Consider the following 16,856-nt stretch of genomic DNA (forward strand, 5'->3'; position numbering starts at 1 on the left):
ATTTGTTTTAAGTTGTAGCAATTTTATACAATACTAGCTATTGCTCGCGACTTTTTCTGCGTCATGTTTAAAAATAATGAAAAAAATAGCCTATGTTACTCATAGATAAAATACCTTTCTAACGGTGAGAGTTTTTAAAATCGGCCCAGTTGTTTCAGTCATTTCAAATCATACAAAAATTCAAATCCTCCCTCTTTATACTATTAGTTTTTTTTTTATATAAGAGAAGGGACAAACGAGCGGCGGGAACGCAAAGGTGGTCAACGACGCCCATGGACATCCGCAACACCAGAGGAACTACTGATGCGTTGCCTGCCTTTGAGGAGAAGTATACTTATATTCCGTACCAAGTTATACGTCATGCACGATGACTAATATTATAGAGGAAAGATTTGTATTTTTGTATCCATTAAAATAACTCAGAAAGTATTAGGCGGATTAAAAAAAAATCTTTTTCCTTCAAAAGCTACGTTATCAGTGAGTCAGTGAGTAACAAAGGCTGTTAATTTTACGCAAACGAAGTCGCGAGCATGCTAGTATAATATAAATGGAATTTTATATAGATCTACAAATATAGCTACATAAACTCGAACATAAAGAGAAGATATAAGTTTATTCAAGTATGAAATATACTCTGATAATGGACGCGCCAAAATAAAGGCATTTAAGACAGTCTATGTCTTTCACACTGAACATGCATTTTCAGCAAGCATTTTCGGTTACAACAGACAGAGGGCGCTACGAGCGCTGATTTGAACTAGATTTACTTGCGGCTTTGTTCGCGTTTATATCTATTTTATCTAACAAGTTTATTCAGCATATTATAATTGAAATGACCTCTACAAATAGACAGGCTAAAAAACGTACTATTTTGTACCTGACAGTAGCGGCGTGGTGGTGAGAATTCAAGCTAGTAATATAAAATTATTAACTATTACTCATAATAATAACGATTCAAGTCGAAACGGAGTAAAAGCTATAATTTCCAAGCAATGACCTAATCCATTTATACAGATCAGATGGCTTATCTCTAGCATACGTGAGAACATTTTCGTAACGTCATCGAAAAAAGATATACGAGATTTGAGTCTCATACTTTGTCGAATACGTTCTCGCAACTGTCACGCAATTAATCGTAATAGACCCTTTTATTTTGAATTTAATTACGTAGCACGTTCTTTTGTTATGTCTATTTTTTGAGTGAAAGAGGTGTCATTATATTTTGTGGTACTGTTTCGTTAGGAATCCACGCTTGCCTACCAATGTGCCATGTTTGCGTGGTCGGTTTGTAATAAAGAAAACACTTTCTGTTGAAATTTATCTATTGACCAAATTGCCAAAGTAAATAGGTGCCGATTATGTCCGGCACGTAGACAACTTGACCTTGGCGCCACCTGTCGCTACCGGAAGTGACGTACACTGTCATATATGGATTAACAATAAACACATTAAACATCTTCTTTCTTGTACTTTCTACATACATATTAATTGAACAACATGAGTACATAATATAACAGATAATAGAAAATAATTTCATCATAAGGAAGAATTTTAAAAATATACAAATACCTACACTTATCAATATTTATGTTAATTTAAAAGAAAACATATGAAACCTTTAAAATGAAGAATTCATAATTAACTTTACTGTTTTTTCTACCTTCATTTTTATATGAAAATATTCATAAATCTAAGTAGGCTTACCGTCAATAATAAAATCAATTGTGTTCCTTTTTCTAATAAAGTACAAATCTATCAGTCATCTAAAATAAAACGAGTAACATATTCAATCTTCAAAGAATTTCAATAGTGATATATTGAAGAGATCAAACGACCCGAGATCGACGGTTCAGGGTAAAGTCAATATAACAAAAATATACTCCTCCATCACCGTATTTACAAATAAATAATAAATATCAATTCTATTTCCATCCTCATAGAATATAATTTCGATTAAATAAAACTTACCTTTTATAACCTAGATTTTCAGACACGATAATTTTAGTTGAAAGCCATTTTATAACCAATAAAACTTTACGATGTCACAACCACAAGAAATAAATATCACATAGACAAAACAATGTTCATTTACAAACAAAAGAAAATAATCATATTCCGTAAAATAACAAATTAAAACACTTTTTATTGTCTGTAAACTGAAAACTGATTTTCAAATTGCCGCGAAAATTTACGCGTTAATCTTTTTTTACATGAAATACGCACAAAGACGTGCGACACGCGATGAACCGTGCCGGAGACTGAATGATCACTATACTCTATGGCACGGATGTCAGGATGGGGCCGATCCGCAGGCGCGATGCAATTCGACCGCGGAAAAACTTTTTTTAAATTGACATTGTATACATAAGCTTAATTTTCCCCTTTATTTTATGTATGTGCTGAACGTAGCTTAAAGTAGATTTATTATTATAGCTTTTAGGCCCTTAGTGATTATTATTAATCCAAATGATAGATGTATTAAAAAGTTGTAAATTATAGAAACGCATTTTTAAATATGTTATAATTTTAAATTAAATCTTTAAAACAATAAAATACATTTAAAACCAAGGTCCTTATCCTACTATAATGTGTAATAAATTCTAATATTATTTTGTGTTATAATTCTTTGACTATAGAAGAATGGACTCGGCAACAACCACCGTTTTACCTACTGAATAATTTATCCCAATTTTCGGGTAACTTGCGGTAAAAAATAATATTGACACATGCATTGCTGACATGTAAAATTGACAAGTCTGTATGAAAGCACACAAAATAAGCTGATGAACAGAGCATACACAATTTGATTGGTTCATAACTTATCGTTCATTTTTATTTGACAAAGAATGCGTGTTTGATAGGTCCTGTCTCTTAAAATTCAAAGAAGCCATTAAACGTCTCCTTGTTCTGTAATGGCGGACATACGGAGTACGCAATTGTTATATTTATGGCGCGAATATTGACAATGGGCCGCACGCGACTACTGCCGACTACCCGCTACCTAGAATACAATCGACATCGTATCACCTATTCATAACCATACACGTAATATGTGATCGTTTCACAGGTAATTTGTTCGTCCAAAATTAACCGAGTCTCGAGATGTACGTCAAAATACTTTTGTCATATTTTTTATATTTAAAGTATCTTTATACTTTTGTAGAGTTATTATTTCACTGCAAAACCTAAATATAAAGTAATCTTTCGTTGTTTTGTTCGGTATTTCGGCAGTGAAAACTTACTGTAAGAAAATCATGCATTATTGCACTCTGATAGCAATAATTGGAAGAGAGATAATTAAACGTTATTTTCCTTTTAAAACCTACTACTATTGAGTTATCACTTAATATTAATATCTCGATAAAAGCTTCATCCGTTTTTCCTCTTAAAATTTAATGCTCGAGTAATTTCATTTAATTGTCCACATAAACTAGGAAGCGTTTCATTTTCATAGCTAGGAAATTAGAAAGATTACCAGTATACCACTTATTCCAATAGCCTTTACAGAAATCATTATAATATGAAATTATGAGCATGTTCATATATTAATTATATAACACCACTTTTAAGGAAAGGATTACTAAACCAGTGTCGGCACTCTAGGTTGTTTCTCACTACATTTTAACCAGACTGGTTGTTTTTACAGCGTTTCCAAATTTTAAATTATGGCATAGATTTCGAAATTATTTAAGCTCTATTTAACGACGGACTTGGATTTCGAAGTAGATGCAATAAAAATGTCCCAAGTCTACCGTTATCGTGTACTGTATTTGAGATGCAAATCGCAGATCGGTACACCGCAAATCCATCGTCCGCGGCGACCAGCCGACGTGATCGTGATAACAATGCTGTTCCGAATCAACTCCTCAATTCTTATGGCGCCCTGGTAACGTTAAGTGTTAAGTGCCATTAATTTCAAGGAGAACCTTGAACAAGGATGAAAACAAGATGTTTTTCTTGTTTTTTTTTTTAAAGGAGATGTCTATTTAAACTCCAGAAAACTCCGTCAGCGTAAATTTGAACTACTCGTTACGGCATTTTGACAGCGCGGAATTTTAAAAAAGTAGCCTATAAAGTCCCGTAGAAAAAGGCCCAGCCATTTCGAAGATTACCAAGAATAACACGGCTTGCGAACAAGCAGACAGACAGACAAAAATTTAATGCGATTTTTGTTATCAGCAACGCATATACATCATCTGCCCGAAATCTGGGCTTTTCTTTAGATATTACAAACAGACACTTCAATTTTATTACATGTATAGTTAGATAGAGATAGAAATTGGAAGCAATGAACTGAACATATTGTTGTGAAGCATGTCTTAACACAAACATTTTCAAATTTAGAACGGTTTCAAACTGAAATAGTACTAAAATAATTAAAAAAAAATTACTACTATTAAGAACTACAATTTAAAATGCTTTTGATTTAATTATCTATTAAATGTCTTTAGTTTTGCATTTAATTAATGCGGTACCAAAAAAGTCACATTCGTCCGTTATACAGCAAACTTAAAATGTCAATTAAAAAAAACGAACATTCAAAGTGTTATTCTTCAAATCGTTTAATAATTAAACACGTTACGGTTATGAAAGACCGCAGATGTTTATTCGTAAGTAACAATTAACTTAAACACAACATTGAGAATATTCAAAAGAAACTCCGTAAACCTAGTAATTTGTTTTTTAAATTTTACAATACTGCAGTTCAAAAGTAAATAATTAATTGAGAGTAATTAAAGAGCTATTATGATGGAAAATAGGCCGTATTTATACAGTCTTCAAACTTTTTAAAGTAGAGATATAATTCTGTAAAGCGAATTTGCTATTTGACAATCTAACCTCATTGCTACAATTATTTAATCAATGTAAAGAAAAAGATTTATAAAGTATAAATATCTAAATTAAAATCTTACTGAAGAAAAAATGGTAGTTTACTGAAACGACATTCATGTAACACCATCTTAAATTATAAGGCCACACTTAAAGTTCAAATTCCATTAAAATGTTGAAGTATATAAGATTATAAGAGGTGCTTACGAAGTTTAAGATTCGTTTCAGTATATGGCCATCAGTAATTTTCTATGTCGTTTAATGTAACCTACATCTCATACTAAATCTATACCAATAAACGAATTAACGACTCTGATAACATTAGTTATTATCTTCGAATTTAGAATTAGTTTGTTGACCTATATGCCTACTGTTGAGAATACGTACCGTGTCGGAGTAGCAACACAACACTAAATCACTGACATATACTTCCCATCACTATGACATCTGTCAATGTCAATCGGATGATTACGGGTAAGCGTATTTTTTTGGCAAGAATCGATAGACCGGATATCGATATAATTACGTTGTTACTAATTTACTGTCTAAAACTTACATCACATTTTTATTGTAAGAAAAGTATTTAAAAAGAATTCTAATCTTGTTATTATGAACGTTGCCTTACTTCTTATATTTAATTACACCTTAAACATGTCAAAACAATATAAAAACGATCGGTTTTTTTTTATTTCAAGACAAAAGTTATCGCATCTTTAACAGAATGTCTTTTCTAAAAGAATATTTTTTTAAGGAAAGTAAGGTGGAAACATTTTCTGTAAATTCAGTGGGTATTTATAATATATTATTTACCGTTTAAGAAATATACTTAAATAAAAATTACTATTGTCTTTATAAATGCTTGTAAAAAACAAGAAAAATATGTTTTTAAATGACTGTAAGGGTAGAGTCTAAAGAAAGTCTTTGAAAATGACATCTAATTTAAAAGGACTACTTGTTCAAGCCCTATAACATAACCCATTTACTAAACTGATCAATACTAGATTACTTTCTGTTCATAATATCCTTATTTCCAGGAGTTAAAATTAGATAAGAGCGAATATGACGCGTCTTACGATCTTTCAAAAACTATGTTTCGTTTAGTCGGCCTCCGATTAACACACAATGATCCGCCATTAGCAAGGTATTTAGATCTCTTAATAATCACTCGTTTATTGTAGTTAATAGCTTATTATTTGGTGTATACAACTTTAGTTAACATCTCTCTTTTTGTACAAAATCCTGTAAGCCTGATATATAAAATGTTTTCTTACCTCATTTTGTTCAAAATGTTGAAAAAACAAGGAGCTAATAAAGGTTAGCGTGGTATGGGCATGTTTTGAGAAGGGATGAATCGCATGTAACAAGAAGAACGTTAGTTATGAGTGTGGAAGGGAACACTGGTAGAGGTAAAACTAGAAAGAGATGGATAAATTGCGTGAAAAGAGGTATGATCAAGAAGGGAGTGATGACTGAGATGACGGATGACAGAGTTATTTGGAGGATGAAAACACGATGCGCCGACCCTACGGGAGTAGGATAAGGCAGGGGAGATGATGATTTTGTTCAAAATGTTATTTTCAAGTGTGACAATAACTATCTTGTTTGTTATTTTTATAACTTTTGTGTCTTTATTGCAGATTGCTGTGGAACGCGTTTTACTTATTCGAGGCTATGAACGTGCTATTAGCGATGTTCCTAGAGCTGATCAGAATGAAGCAAACGGCTCGCGACGGTTCCTTTATTGAACTTTTCACTATGATGCCTTGCGTTGGTTATTTGTTGCTATGTTAGTTTTTATTAGTTCAATTACTTCTTTAGGTTTCGGTTTTTAATAGGGTATATTACGACCGTGGGAATTTCTAGAATTGTACATTTTAAAGTAGGGATTCCTTTAAAAACTTTATTCTTCGGAGAAAGTTGAAATCTAATTTTTCTTTAGAGTTTTTTTTTTCTAGTAATTGAGCTGCATTATTTGAGTTTTTTAAATTACTATTATTCTGATTTATATGAACGAATACGCTCCTTTGACTAAATTATCGGACAAGTGTTGTGCGATTGTCGATTATTTCGCAGCCAATTCTGTTAGTTGCACAAATAAAAATCGAGTAGTGTGCGTACCTCCATATAAGCTAATAAGTCAAGGCGAGACCAAACAGTTGTGCGATAGTTTAGTCAATGGTGTGCCCGCTCTAAAAAAATGATGACTATCGGACCATAACTAACAAATTCGATTCAATCTTTCCTCGTCGTTGACTTCTACGACTAATAATGAAAAGGGATAGAAGGTAAGAAAACGTAACGAGCCCGGAACCAGGCAGTTGATATTGATAGATTCCCTTAGGTGCTGTGAAATCATACAAGATTTTGTACTACCGACCCGTGTATGAGAACTTGATCAATGAACTACGAGACATGTGGCCTCAGGACGCGGTCACGAAAGAGGAGTACGATATAGTGCGTTTAGCACTTGTTAGATTGAGACGAAATATCAAAGGTAAATAGGAATTAACTATATTTATACTCTATACTAATATCAGAAAGAAAGATGTGTATTTTTGTATGTATTGGAATAACTCAAAAACTACTGGGCTGATTTCAACAACTCTTGCACCATTAAAAAGCTACGTTATCGGTGAGTAACGTAGGCTTTTTTCTTTTTCTTTTTTTTAAATTTCAGGCGGACAAAGTCTCGAGCAACAGCTAATAGTCAATAATCAACAAATCAATATCAATAAATAATGTTATAGAGGAAAGATGTGTATTTTTGCATGTATTGAAATAACTCAAAAACGACTGGGCTCATTTCAATTATTCTTGCACCTTTTTTTTTAATTTCACGCAGACGAAGTCGCGAGCAATAGCTAGTAATCAATAAAGATTTAAAAATAAAAAACCAATTTCTTTTGTTCTATTAACCTATAGAAATTAAACGGTTTTAACAATTTTAATAGTGAAGTGTTTCAATTTCTTTTATTTAACGGTATCTACAGGCTACTATTTCTGCACATTGGCACTGTTCATATTACTATCAGCGCCGCCATTCACTGGCATGATAAAGCAGGCGATGGGCCAGGAAGTACGGTTAACGCTGGCTTTCTCCTACTGGTTTCCTTTCGATCCATTCATAAGAGGCCGCTTCGAAGTCATAGCTGTTGTACAAACTTGGCACTGTAAGGATTATCTTTATTTACATATTTTAATACTTAACTGGGAGTTTTCTCTAATCTTTAAGCGCCAATAGTCTAATGGTTTAGGGTACGGAATACCGATCTTGCGGTCGAGGGTTCAAATCCCGCCATTCGACTGTCGTGAACCAAATCTTAGCACAAGCCTAGAGCTTTGTTAGAATGGTTAAAGGAAATATTAGTAAATTAATGAAAGTCTAGTAATATTTTTTATAAAAAAAATGTACTATCTTGTAGTTGCTATATAATCTATGCTTTCAGGTTTCCTCGCGCTTGGTTTCATGCTACCTACAGACGCGTTGTTCTGGGTATTCCTGAGCCACATTACAACTCAGTTCGATTTGCTTGCTATTAGATTGAAGAAAATGTTTTATGTACCATTGGATGAACAACTTATTAAGGAGTATCCTCTTGGTATTATATTTTTCACTTCATTACATTCTCCATTCCATTCATTCACTTCATATAGACCAGAGGTCCTCTTCAAAGTTTTATTAGTTTTTTAAAGAGTTGCCCAATGCCACTCTCTTGCACCCATGACGTGTTGGGATCAAGGACTTTGAGTACTACAAAAAATTTACTATCCAATACTACTACTATCGAATATCAAAAATTACTTTAGTTTTTTTTGTTTTGTTTGGTTTGTATTATTTTGTTTGTTGGCTACGACCGACTAATGTTTGAAATCAGATGAATCTTTCATGGACCCTCAATTTTTCAGAGATCGTGACCTCTCCAAGGCTATTGTGGGCCCCAGGGGTCTATTTGGACACCTTTAGTAATAATCGAAGAAGACAAATCATAACATAAATATTTTTTGCTTGTAGTAGAATGTATACCTAATATTGGTATATGTAAAATATTCAATTATGTATTTTAACTTATTTTCTTATCGTTTTAGCTCAATACAGTTTGGAATGTGATACAGATAATGTAGAGTATAATAACAACGATGAGTTGGTGAAAATACATCAAAAGAAATTGGTCGACATTATTCTGAAACATCGTGCCTTGATCAGGTATTTAATAATTAAAATTAATGTTGAGTCGACTTAGTCCGTATGAAATAAAAAAAAAACAAAAGCATGTAGCCTACGTGTTTTTCTATTCTCTGCCAAATTTCGTCCAGATCCGATCAGCCGTTTAGGCTACAAACTCTAATAAACATCCATCTATCCATCCATCCAAACTTTGACATTTATAATATTATAAGTATGATGTGAAAATTTAATAATTGATAGATGTAAGAGTTTGTAGCCTAAACGACTGAACGGATCTCGGTGACATTTAGTATAGACATCGAGAACAGTCTACTTCTGTTTTTTTTTTTTATGTAGAACGGAGTCGCGGACGAAATTTTAGTTATAATACAAAGGAGTAACAATTTCATTAATTAGAATCTAAGCATATATCTTATTGTTTTTAAAAAACTAGGATCAAAATATTAATCTGTGGTAAAGTAGGGTTACAAATTTCAATACACTTTTTTTCGAACAGGATGTCCGGCGTTGTGGAGAATCAATTTACGTTTTCACTTCTCATAAATTTCATTAACAGCTCGATTATAATCTGTTTCTGTGGATTTTGTTGTATGGTAAGTGTACATTTGGTTTTAAAATAAAATATCACATTCAATATTAACACCGTAATTCACTAATTTTATCGTCCCTTACTGTCCCTGCTCCGGCACTAGTTAAACGATAGTTATCGTACTGCGTAAAAAGTAACCTTAGTAATTAATGGTCAGAATAAGTTACATTTTTATTTCAGTTTGTAGAGAAATGGAACGAAATTACATACAAATTTTTCCTGACAACCGCCACTCTTCAGATCTGGCTGGTTTGCTGGTATGGACAGAAGCTTCTAGACTCCGTAAATTAATTATTTGCATTTGAAATCAATGGACTACAATAAGTTTATAAAATCGCATCTAATATCTTCACTTTGTTTTATTTGTTTAAACTTTGAACATAAACAGTTTTTTTCGCTTCTAGGTCTATCAAGCAACTCTTTTTTTAGTAATATATTGCATGCATGTTTTCAGAGTCAAGGCATTGCCGATGCAGTTTATTTCAGTGGCTGGTATAACGTACCTCATCGCGTAAAGAGTTTCTTAATCATTATATTTTACCGGTATGACATATTCTAATGATTATTTTGGTTTTTACATAATTTGTATAGTAAGTACTTTGTTTCCAGGGCCCAAAAAGAAGTGTACGTTACTACATATGGATTTTCAGTTATTTCTATTGAAAGTTATAGTACAGTAAGCAGATAAATTTCTTCTTGTTTTACATGTTTACCTGCAAACAACTGGAGTTGCATTTTTTTCATTTCAGATTTTGAAAACATCGTGGTCATATTTAATGCTGCTGGTCAACGTATTTCAGAAATAAATAACGTTTCGTTTTCTGATAGTAAAAGTAACAATAAAGAATTAAAATAGAACATATCTTTGCTTTAACAAAAATTAAACTGTGTTGATTCTAGTCGCATTTTAATTTATACCATTTGTATCATCCTTAATACTCCTGATCCAAAGTAATTTAAACAAATTAATTTTCTGACATTAGGATTTAAAGCATCTCTTATTATAAACTCTGTGTACAATATCTGTCAACCCATTCTGTTATTGCTCTGTGGCCAATCAATGTCAAATGAATTGTCAATTGTCATTGTCAATGTCAAAATAGTAAGCGGCGACGACGGCCTCATTTTGTCGTTGTATTTAAAAGTTCTAAAATTTGTGAACTTACTAACATGTCTAACAAAAAGAACAAAGAAATCGAGATAGACGACAGTGAGAGTGAGAATGAAAACGATTCTGGTAGCGATAGAGACTCAGATTTAGATTCTGATGGCAATTACGTCGGAGACAAGGTAACCTAAAAACACATGGCACAATAAATAACACTAAATTACCAATAATTATATTAGAAACCGTACCTAGCAAATGTATCGAGTTTTATTTTAGTGATGTCGACATATATCTTGATTAGTTTGAAAGCACTATCATAAATCATAACAAATGTTAACTATCAACAAAGATTAATGTTATTGTTAAACACGATCTAGGTAGCCATTCACAACGTTTACAGCGTTGTTCCTGGTAATCGTTATTGCATGTGTGTGCACACACGTGTTATTGCATAGTTATTACATCATTTAAATATTATGTTACAAAATGTTAGATTGAATACAGTAAGGAAGTTTTAACTGTGGGGTACCTGTTTTAACTCATAAGAAATAACAGAGTTATTTCTGGAAGAACACATAGGCACTAGAACAAATTACATATGGACGGAGTCTTGGGCAAAAGTTACTACTATATAATAATACTAAATATCTGTTTGCTGCTTTCAGGAGCTCCAAGCAGACTTTGAAGGCAGAAACCCTGAAGACTGTGACTACCACGGCATTAAGCAACTCCTGCGCCAACTCTTTCTCAAATCAAATGTAGATCTAGGAGGATTAGCACAGATTATCATATGTAAGCATGTAACTTATAATAAATTACTTTTTGGTATTATACAAATTTTTTGGGCTCTTGCTTGCGAATTTTTTCACATGAATTTAATAAATAACACAAACATAGCCTTTTAATTATGAAAAAATTTTAAATCGGCCTAGTAGTTGTTGAGTTAATACAATATAAAAATCCTTCCTCTTTTATTGTTAGTAAAGATTGTTGAGAAAAATTTAGTTGAAATCAAAAGATTAATATTCAGATAAATTGGCATTTTTTAATAATTTTATTTGGTACACAATGGAATGTTGATTCAACAAGTTATTCACATTTGAATATTTTCAGCGCAAAACTATGTAGGCAGTGTAGTGAAGCAATGCCTGGATGATGGGCAGGATGATGAAGATGATGATGATGACGGAAGTGATGGAGTCTTTGGAGTCACCACTGTTATAAATATTACTAAGAGAAAAGTAAGTTTGTTTACACTAGCTGTTACAATTTTTTTTGTATTCACACAAAGTTAACACTTGTAATAAAATTATCCAAAGAGATTTAAAAACATATAGAGGAAGCTTATTTGACACTGCACTTGAGACATTTCTCACAATATCTTCACTAATGCTATATATTGATAGATATTCATAACCACATGTCAATATAATTATTTGCATTTAAGAGAAATTCCAATAGGTATCAATAAATAATATTTAAATGTTTTCATTATAACAAAAGATGGAGCTTATTATATTTTTGTAAAATGTTTTATTACGTGTCAATACAAGGACATGAGGTGGCACTAAACTGGACAACTAACATAGTACCTTTTAAAGAAGTTACCGGTGAAAAAAAATTGCCTGATCTATATATTTCTTGAATGTCTTTGATTACATTTCTTTTTTCACAAAATGATAAGTGGGATGACAGTGTATTTTGAAACATGTTTTGACAATAGAAATAACTAGCTGTTCCCGTGTGGCTTCACCCGCATGAAATTATGAAAACTTTATATTATTGTTTACATTTGTCAAATTATTAATTACAAATGTTAAAATGACATGACAACCTTGCTTCCTTGATGTTGGCAGCAACATATGGTCTCTTTCCCACATTAGGGCTTTTATCCAAAATATTTACCCGCTAAGTTTAATGGCGTTAAAATATATAGCCTAAAGCGTGACGCAAGTGTAGGAGTTTTTATTAAAAAAAGAAATATTTAAAAACATGTTGTAATTGCTGACATCTTAGGCAACAAAGAAGTGTGTGTTTACGCTTTATTATAATAGTATAGATGAAATAAACTGTATTTGTTTAGGATGAAAGCAGTATACAACAAATAAGAACTCTACTGATGACACTTGCAGAAGAAAATGCAAATGACAAGACAAAAGCATTAGTTAATAAAATACTGTCGGATGATGACCGTCATGTAGGACTGGTTATAAATGAAAGGTAAATATTGCATAATATTTCTTCATTATAAAGTGGCAAACGAGAGCGGCTACATAAATTCGCCGAAAAGGTGAAGCTACCGCTGTCCATAGACATCAAATTGAAATCCTTTGCCTGCCCTTAATTGACGGAGGAAGAGACTCATATAAAGCAGATTTTTCCCCTTATGCTTCACCATCAAATCCACTCTCAGTTTAAAATTCCACATAAGAAAAGGGTGCAGGAAAGGCACTAAAATTAAGCCTCTGCACGCATACTCAGACTAGACGGAATAGCTCCTACTACATACATGTGTTCTGTGTAGTTAGGGTATTTTAATAAGCAAGTCTTCCCTACAACGAGAACAAGTTGAAGCAAGCGCTACCCTTTGTTAATTTTTAAGTTAAAAACTCTGGTTTTAGGATCTTGAACATTCCGGCAGCCATTAGTGTACCACTCTTCGCCTCACTCCAGTCAGAATTAGAGAAGGCGGTAAAGAGAGATATGCCTTACACATTCCAATACTTGATATGGATATGTAAAACATATAATACTGGAGGTTAGTAAATATATAGATTTTATAAGAAAATATTTTGATAGATTAATTGTTAACATAAGTAAAAAAAATCCAAAAATCTGAATTGTACTGACAATAATGACTTGTTTAGAGTGCACACACACCTTTGACTACTCTATCGCACAACTTTTTAGTCTCACTTGGATTCTTATGAGCTTATATGGAGGTAACAGTACTCGATTTTTATTTGTGCAACTAAATAGTTGAATTGGCTGAGAAACAATCGACAATCGCACAACAGTTGTGTCATAGTTAAGTCAAAGGCAACTCTTACTATAAATAAAGACAACAATGTTTTTATATGAGTATTTCTCAAGGACAACAGTATTGTAAGGTAATCTATTTATAAGTTTACTAGTTTTCGCCCGCGACTCAGTCCGCGTGGGAATAAAAACCCAAAAAATAGTCGAACAGAATAAATAGTCCTGGCTCTAAGAGTATCCTCGCCAATTTTTAGCCATATCTGTAAAGCTGTTTTGATTTATAAATAGTGTAACTAACACGACTTTCTTTTATATAAATAGATTTGAGTATTGTATTATTTACTTTTTCTGTATTCTAGATGATGGTTCAGAAGTGTTGTTTGCGAATCAAGAAGAAAAACCATTACTAGAGGAAGCTTTAGCAAGTTTTGAAGTGGATGTGACGGAACAAGCAGATCTGTCACAGTGGGACTATGAAGGAGGTGCATTGACGCCCTGCAGAAAGGTACGATTTTTTTTTGTTTATAATCATAGTTTTAAAGAGCATTGTTAAGAAAACAAGAGACTTATATGGTTAAAAACTTGTAGGATATAGTCCAATATCTATAAAAACCGAGCCAGTAGCCATTGGTCCTTCGAGCCGGATATAATTTAAATGTTCTTATTATTAGTTGAAAAAAATTAAAAATGAGACTTATTCTAATTTTGCCGAGTCGCAGAGATTAGTAATAGTATGTTATTGAATCTAAATAATTAATTTTATTACAGGTTCTCATATTCGACGGCAGCAAGTTCAACAACTTGGTGCGACTTCTTAAGGAAGAAGTGGAAAATGTTTAGTTATTGCCTTCACAACATGCCATATAATTAAAATGTACTATTGTATTTATACTTTATTAAATAATGTAAGCACACAAACTTTGTTTTTTTTATTAGTGGTAACATTTGAGTTTCCTCTACTCAATATCATAAAATAAATTATAATAAAACAAAAAACATTTAAGAAATATGTAGAAAAATGTTTCAAGTGATGTGTCAACTACCATACTTACATTTTTTTTAAATCTGAATAAAACAATTATTTAAATCATGATCTTTAATACTTAAAAACATAAATTCACATATTCTTGTATATAGCGAGTGCATCTCTCATCATATAGTCTCTGAGTACGCATATAGCTTTCACTATCTTGGTGCTTTGATCCATTTTCTGTATATCACTGTCTGTGAGATTCTTGTCATATGCTAGATATCCATTGACAGCGTCTTCTGACATCCATTGTGACAGTTTGTGCACATTGAAGTGAGCTGGGTCGGGGTTGGATGGCATCGGAGTGAGAGATTTCTCCCAAGGTGTGATATACTTCTGCTCTGAATGTAGACCTTCGATGTACCTACAGAAAAACTAGGGTTAAGTTTTTTTTATGTTTTAGGTTATAAAATTGCTTTTAAAAAGCGTAAGTAGCTGTGATTAAGTGAAAAAAAGTTGGTTCTTAGTTTAAACTTGTTAAATTTATTTGACATCGTGAGTAATTCGACAAGCTCCGCCGCTAGTTACATGCGAAAACGTCTATATATTACTTCTTACTAATATAAATGAGAAAGTTTTGATGTATGGGTGTTTGTCAGAGTTTGTAGTCTAAACCGTTCAACGGACATCAATGAAATTTACCATAAATGTAGATAGTCTAATAACATATAGACTGCTTGTTTTTTTAATTCCCCAGGGACGGAGTATTTAGCGAAAACTTTATATGTTTAAAATTGACTGTCATTCTTACATTTTTTTGTGACTGAATTGTCACTGTTTGCCTTGAAGAAGCATTTACAGATTCAGCAAGCTTGAGGTGACCGGGCGCAGATGGCGCTTACTTCGATATGATTATCGGATTGGGGGGCCACCGAGCTCTTAAACCGCTTCGGAGGACGCTCCATGGAGTGACTTGGAACAAGACCCCGAGAGGGACCTCGGCTTGGGCTGTCACTCAATATGCGTTTAGCATTCCGTATTACAATAGTATGAGGAGGGATGAATGTTGTTACAAGGAGAACGTTAGTAAAAGGAAGAAGATGATGATGATGACAGTATACTTGCCTGATATAAGCTTCCGAGTGTGTAAGCCGCTGTGCCCGCGGGGGTGCGGCTACGAATATCGGCTCTGGGCCTGCGCGAGCGCCCGCGCCGCCCTCGCCGCACGCGGAGCCGCCGCCGCCCGCGCCCGGAGACGGACTGTTGCGACCCATCGGAGACATACCCGACAACGACGCTGGAATACATATATATATACTTAGAAAACGATTTTTTAAAGCACTATTAATCCCTTTTCACCCTTAAATGTATGATATCTATAATATACATCAGTCTACTTTTCCACACCCAATAGATTATTTAAGAAAAAAAATCTTTCCTTTATTTTTCCCATGATCTATGCTCAATTTTCTACCCGTTTCAATTTAGGGTATTAAAAAAGAAAAAATCATGCATTTAAGGGTTAAAAGGAAACAATGGGATGGAAAAGTGGAGTTGCTGGCGAAGAAGACGCATTGGAAGGGGAAAATATAATCTTTACGTGCATCTCTTCCTTCTTCAATCAAGGGTAGATAGATAGATAATGTAATTCTTTCCTCATTATAACATTAGTAAAGATAGTCAAAATATTGAATGAAATTGTAAATTTTTAAAATACAAATAAACTTTACCTCCAGGGGACATGATACCGCTACGGAAGTTGTTCATAAAAGTCTTCACCGGCTTTTTACTCGACGGCACAAAGTTCCTGCAAAAGAAACAAAATTAAAAATGTTTCACAGAATTTTAATTTTTAATCTCAGGGACCTTATAAGAGAGATTTTTTTTTAAACAAAAATAAACCAGCGCTTGACCACGACTCCACCTAACCTAAGTGAAGACGCATATATACATATGGAGACACAAGTGTGGGGGCACAGGTAAAGGTAGACCTCAAAGATGGATAAATTCCAGGACCTCAACAAGGGAGCGACTATTAAAATGGCAGTAGAAAAACTAACGGAAGGAAGATGATTTTAAATCTTATAAGCCAAGAGAAAATGCATATGTTCACATAAGGCCCGTCGGAGTACTATATTGGAAGATCGCAAGAAAATGTAGAATAATTTCGAAATTCAAAATTAGCGACATTTTA

General features: G+C 33.1%; 4 protein-coding genes across 4 annotated transcripts in view; 2 read left to right on the forward strand and 2 right to left on the reverse strand.

The window, feature by feature from the left end:
* Positions 1–2,052, reverse strand: part of LOC106102932 (soluble guanylate cyclase 88E) — a 43,927-nt gene extending 41,875 nt beyond the window's left edge. Inside the window, exon 1 of the mRNA XM_013282552.1 lies at positions 1,969–2,052. The gene's annotated coding sequence lies outside the window, so the exon portion shown is untranslated. The remainder of the gene's footprint in view (positions 1–1,968) is intronic.
* A 3,667-nt stretch (positions 2,053–5,719) lies between these two features.
* On the forward strand, positions 5,720–10,432 carry LOC106102933 (odorant receptor 85b-like). Its single transcript, XM_013282553.1, has 12 exons — positions 5,720–5,725; positions 5,865–5,971; positions 6,468–6,616; positions 7,172–7,324; positions 7,821–8,000; positions 8,277–8,429; positions 8,917–9,034; positions 9,513–9,609; positions 9,786–9,887; positions 10,060–10,148; positions 10,215–10,281; positions 10,355–10,432. The coding sequence occupies exons 1-12, from the start codon at positions 5,720–5,722 to the stop codon at positions 10,409–10,411; spliced, it is 1,278 nt and encodes a 425-aa protein (XP_013138007.1). The 3' UTR covers positions 10,412–10,432.
* A 253-nt stretch (positions 10,433–10,685) lies between these two features.
* On the forward strand, positions 10,686–14,606 carry LOC106102946 (protein BCCIP homolog). The gene is made up of 7 exons (XM_013282567.1): positions 10,686–10,895; positions 11,379–11,505; positions 11,827–11,954; positions 12,797–12,933; positions 13,335–13,471; positions 14,052–14,197; positions 14,461–14,606. Exons 1-7 carry the CDS (start codon positions 10,776–10,778, stop codon positions 14,530–14,532), a joined length of 867 nt encoding a protein of 288 aa, XP_013138021.1. The 5' UTR covers positions 10,686–10,775; the 3' UTR covers positions 14,533–14,606.
* A 167-nt stretch (positions 14,607–14,773) lies between these two features.
* The window catches only part of LOC106102934 (protein polybromo-1), a 23,555-nt gene continuing 21,472 nt past the window's right edge, over positions 14,774–16,856 (reverse strand). Inside the window, exons 30-32 of the mRNA XM_013282554.1 lie at positions 16,393–16,486; positions 15,788–15,959; positions 14,774–15,086 (exon numbers count right to left, since the gene is read on the reverse strand). Of these exons, the coding sequence (XP_013138008.1) occupies positions 14,810–15,086; positions 15,788–15,959; positions 16,393–16,486 (543 nt within the window). The 3' untranslated portion in view covers positions 14,774–14,809. The remainder of the gene's footprint in view (positions 15,087–15,787; positions 15,960–16,392; positions 16,487–16,856) is intronic.

Source organism: Papilio polytes, unplaced genomic scaffold (genome assembly GCF_000836215.1).
Source record: "Papilio polytes unplaced genomic scaffold, Ppol_1.0 DF823890.1, whole genome shotgun sequence".
NCBI classification, from domain to species: domain Eukaryota; kingdom Metazoa; phylum Arthropoda; class Insecta; order Lepidoptera; family Papilionidae; genus Papilio; species Papilio polytes.

What these genes read in the sequence shown, in the direction of transcription:
- LOC106102946 (XM_013282567.1), top strand. Translation starts at nt 10,776, where the DNA reads ATGTCTAACAAAAAGAACAAAGAAATCGAGATAGACGACAGTGAGAGT. An exon ending in GCAATTACGTCGGAGACAAG is followed by an intron (nt 10,896 to 11,378) that starts GTAACCTAAAAA and finishes TGCTGCTTTCAG; the next exon opens with GAGCTCCAAGCAGACTTTGA. An exon ending in ATTAGCACAGATTATCATAT is followed by an intron (nt 11,506 to 11,826) that starts GTAAGCATGTAA and finishes GAATATTTTCAG; the next exon opens with CGCAAAACTATGTAGGCAGT.
- LOC106102933 (XM_013282553.1), top strand. An exon ending in TGTTGTACAAACTTGGCACT is followed by an intron (nt 8,001 to 8,276) that starts GTAAGGATTATC and finishes CTATGCTTTCAG; the next exon opens with GTTTCCTCGCGCTTGGTTTC. An exon ending in GACAGAAGCTTCTAGACTCC is followed by an intron (nt 9,888 to 10,059) that starts GTAAATTAATTA and finishes GCATGTTTTCAG; the next exon opens with AGTCAAGGCATTGCCGATGC.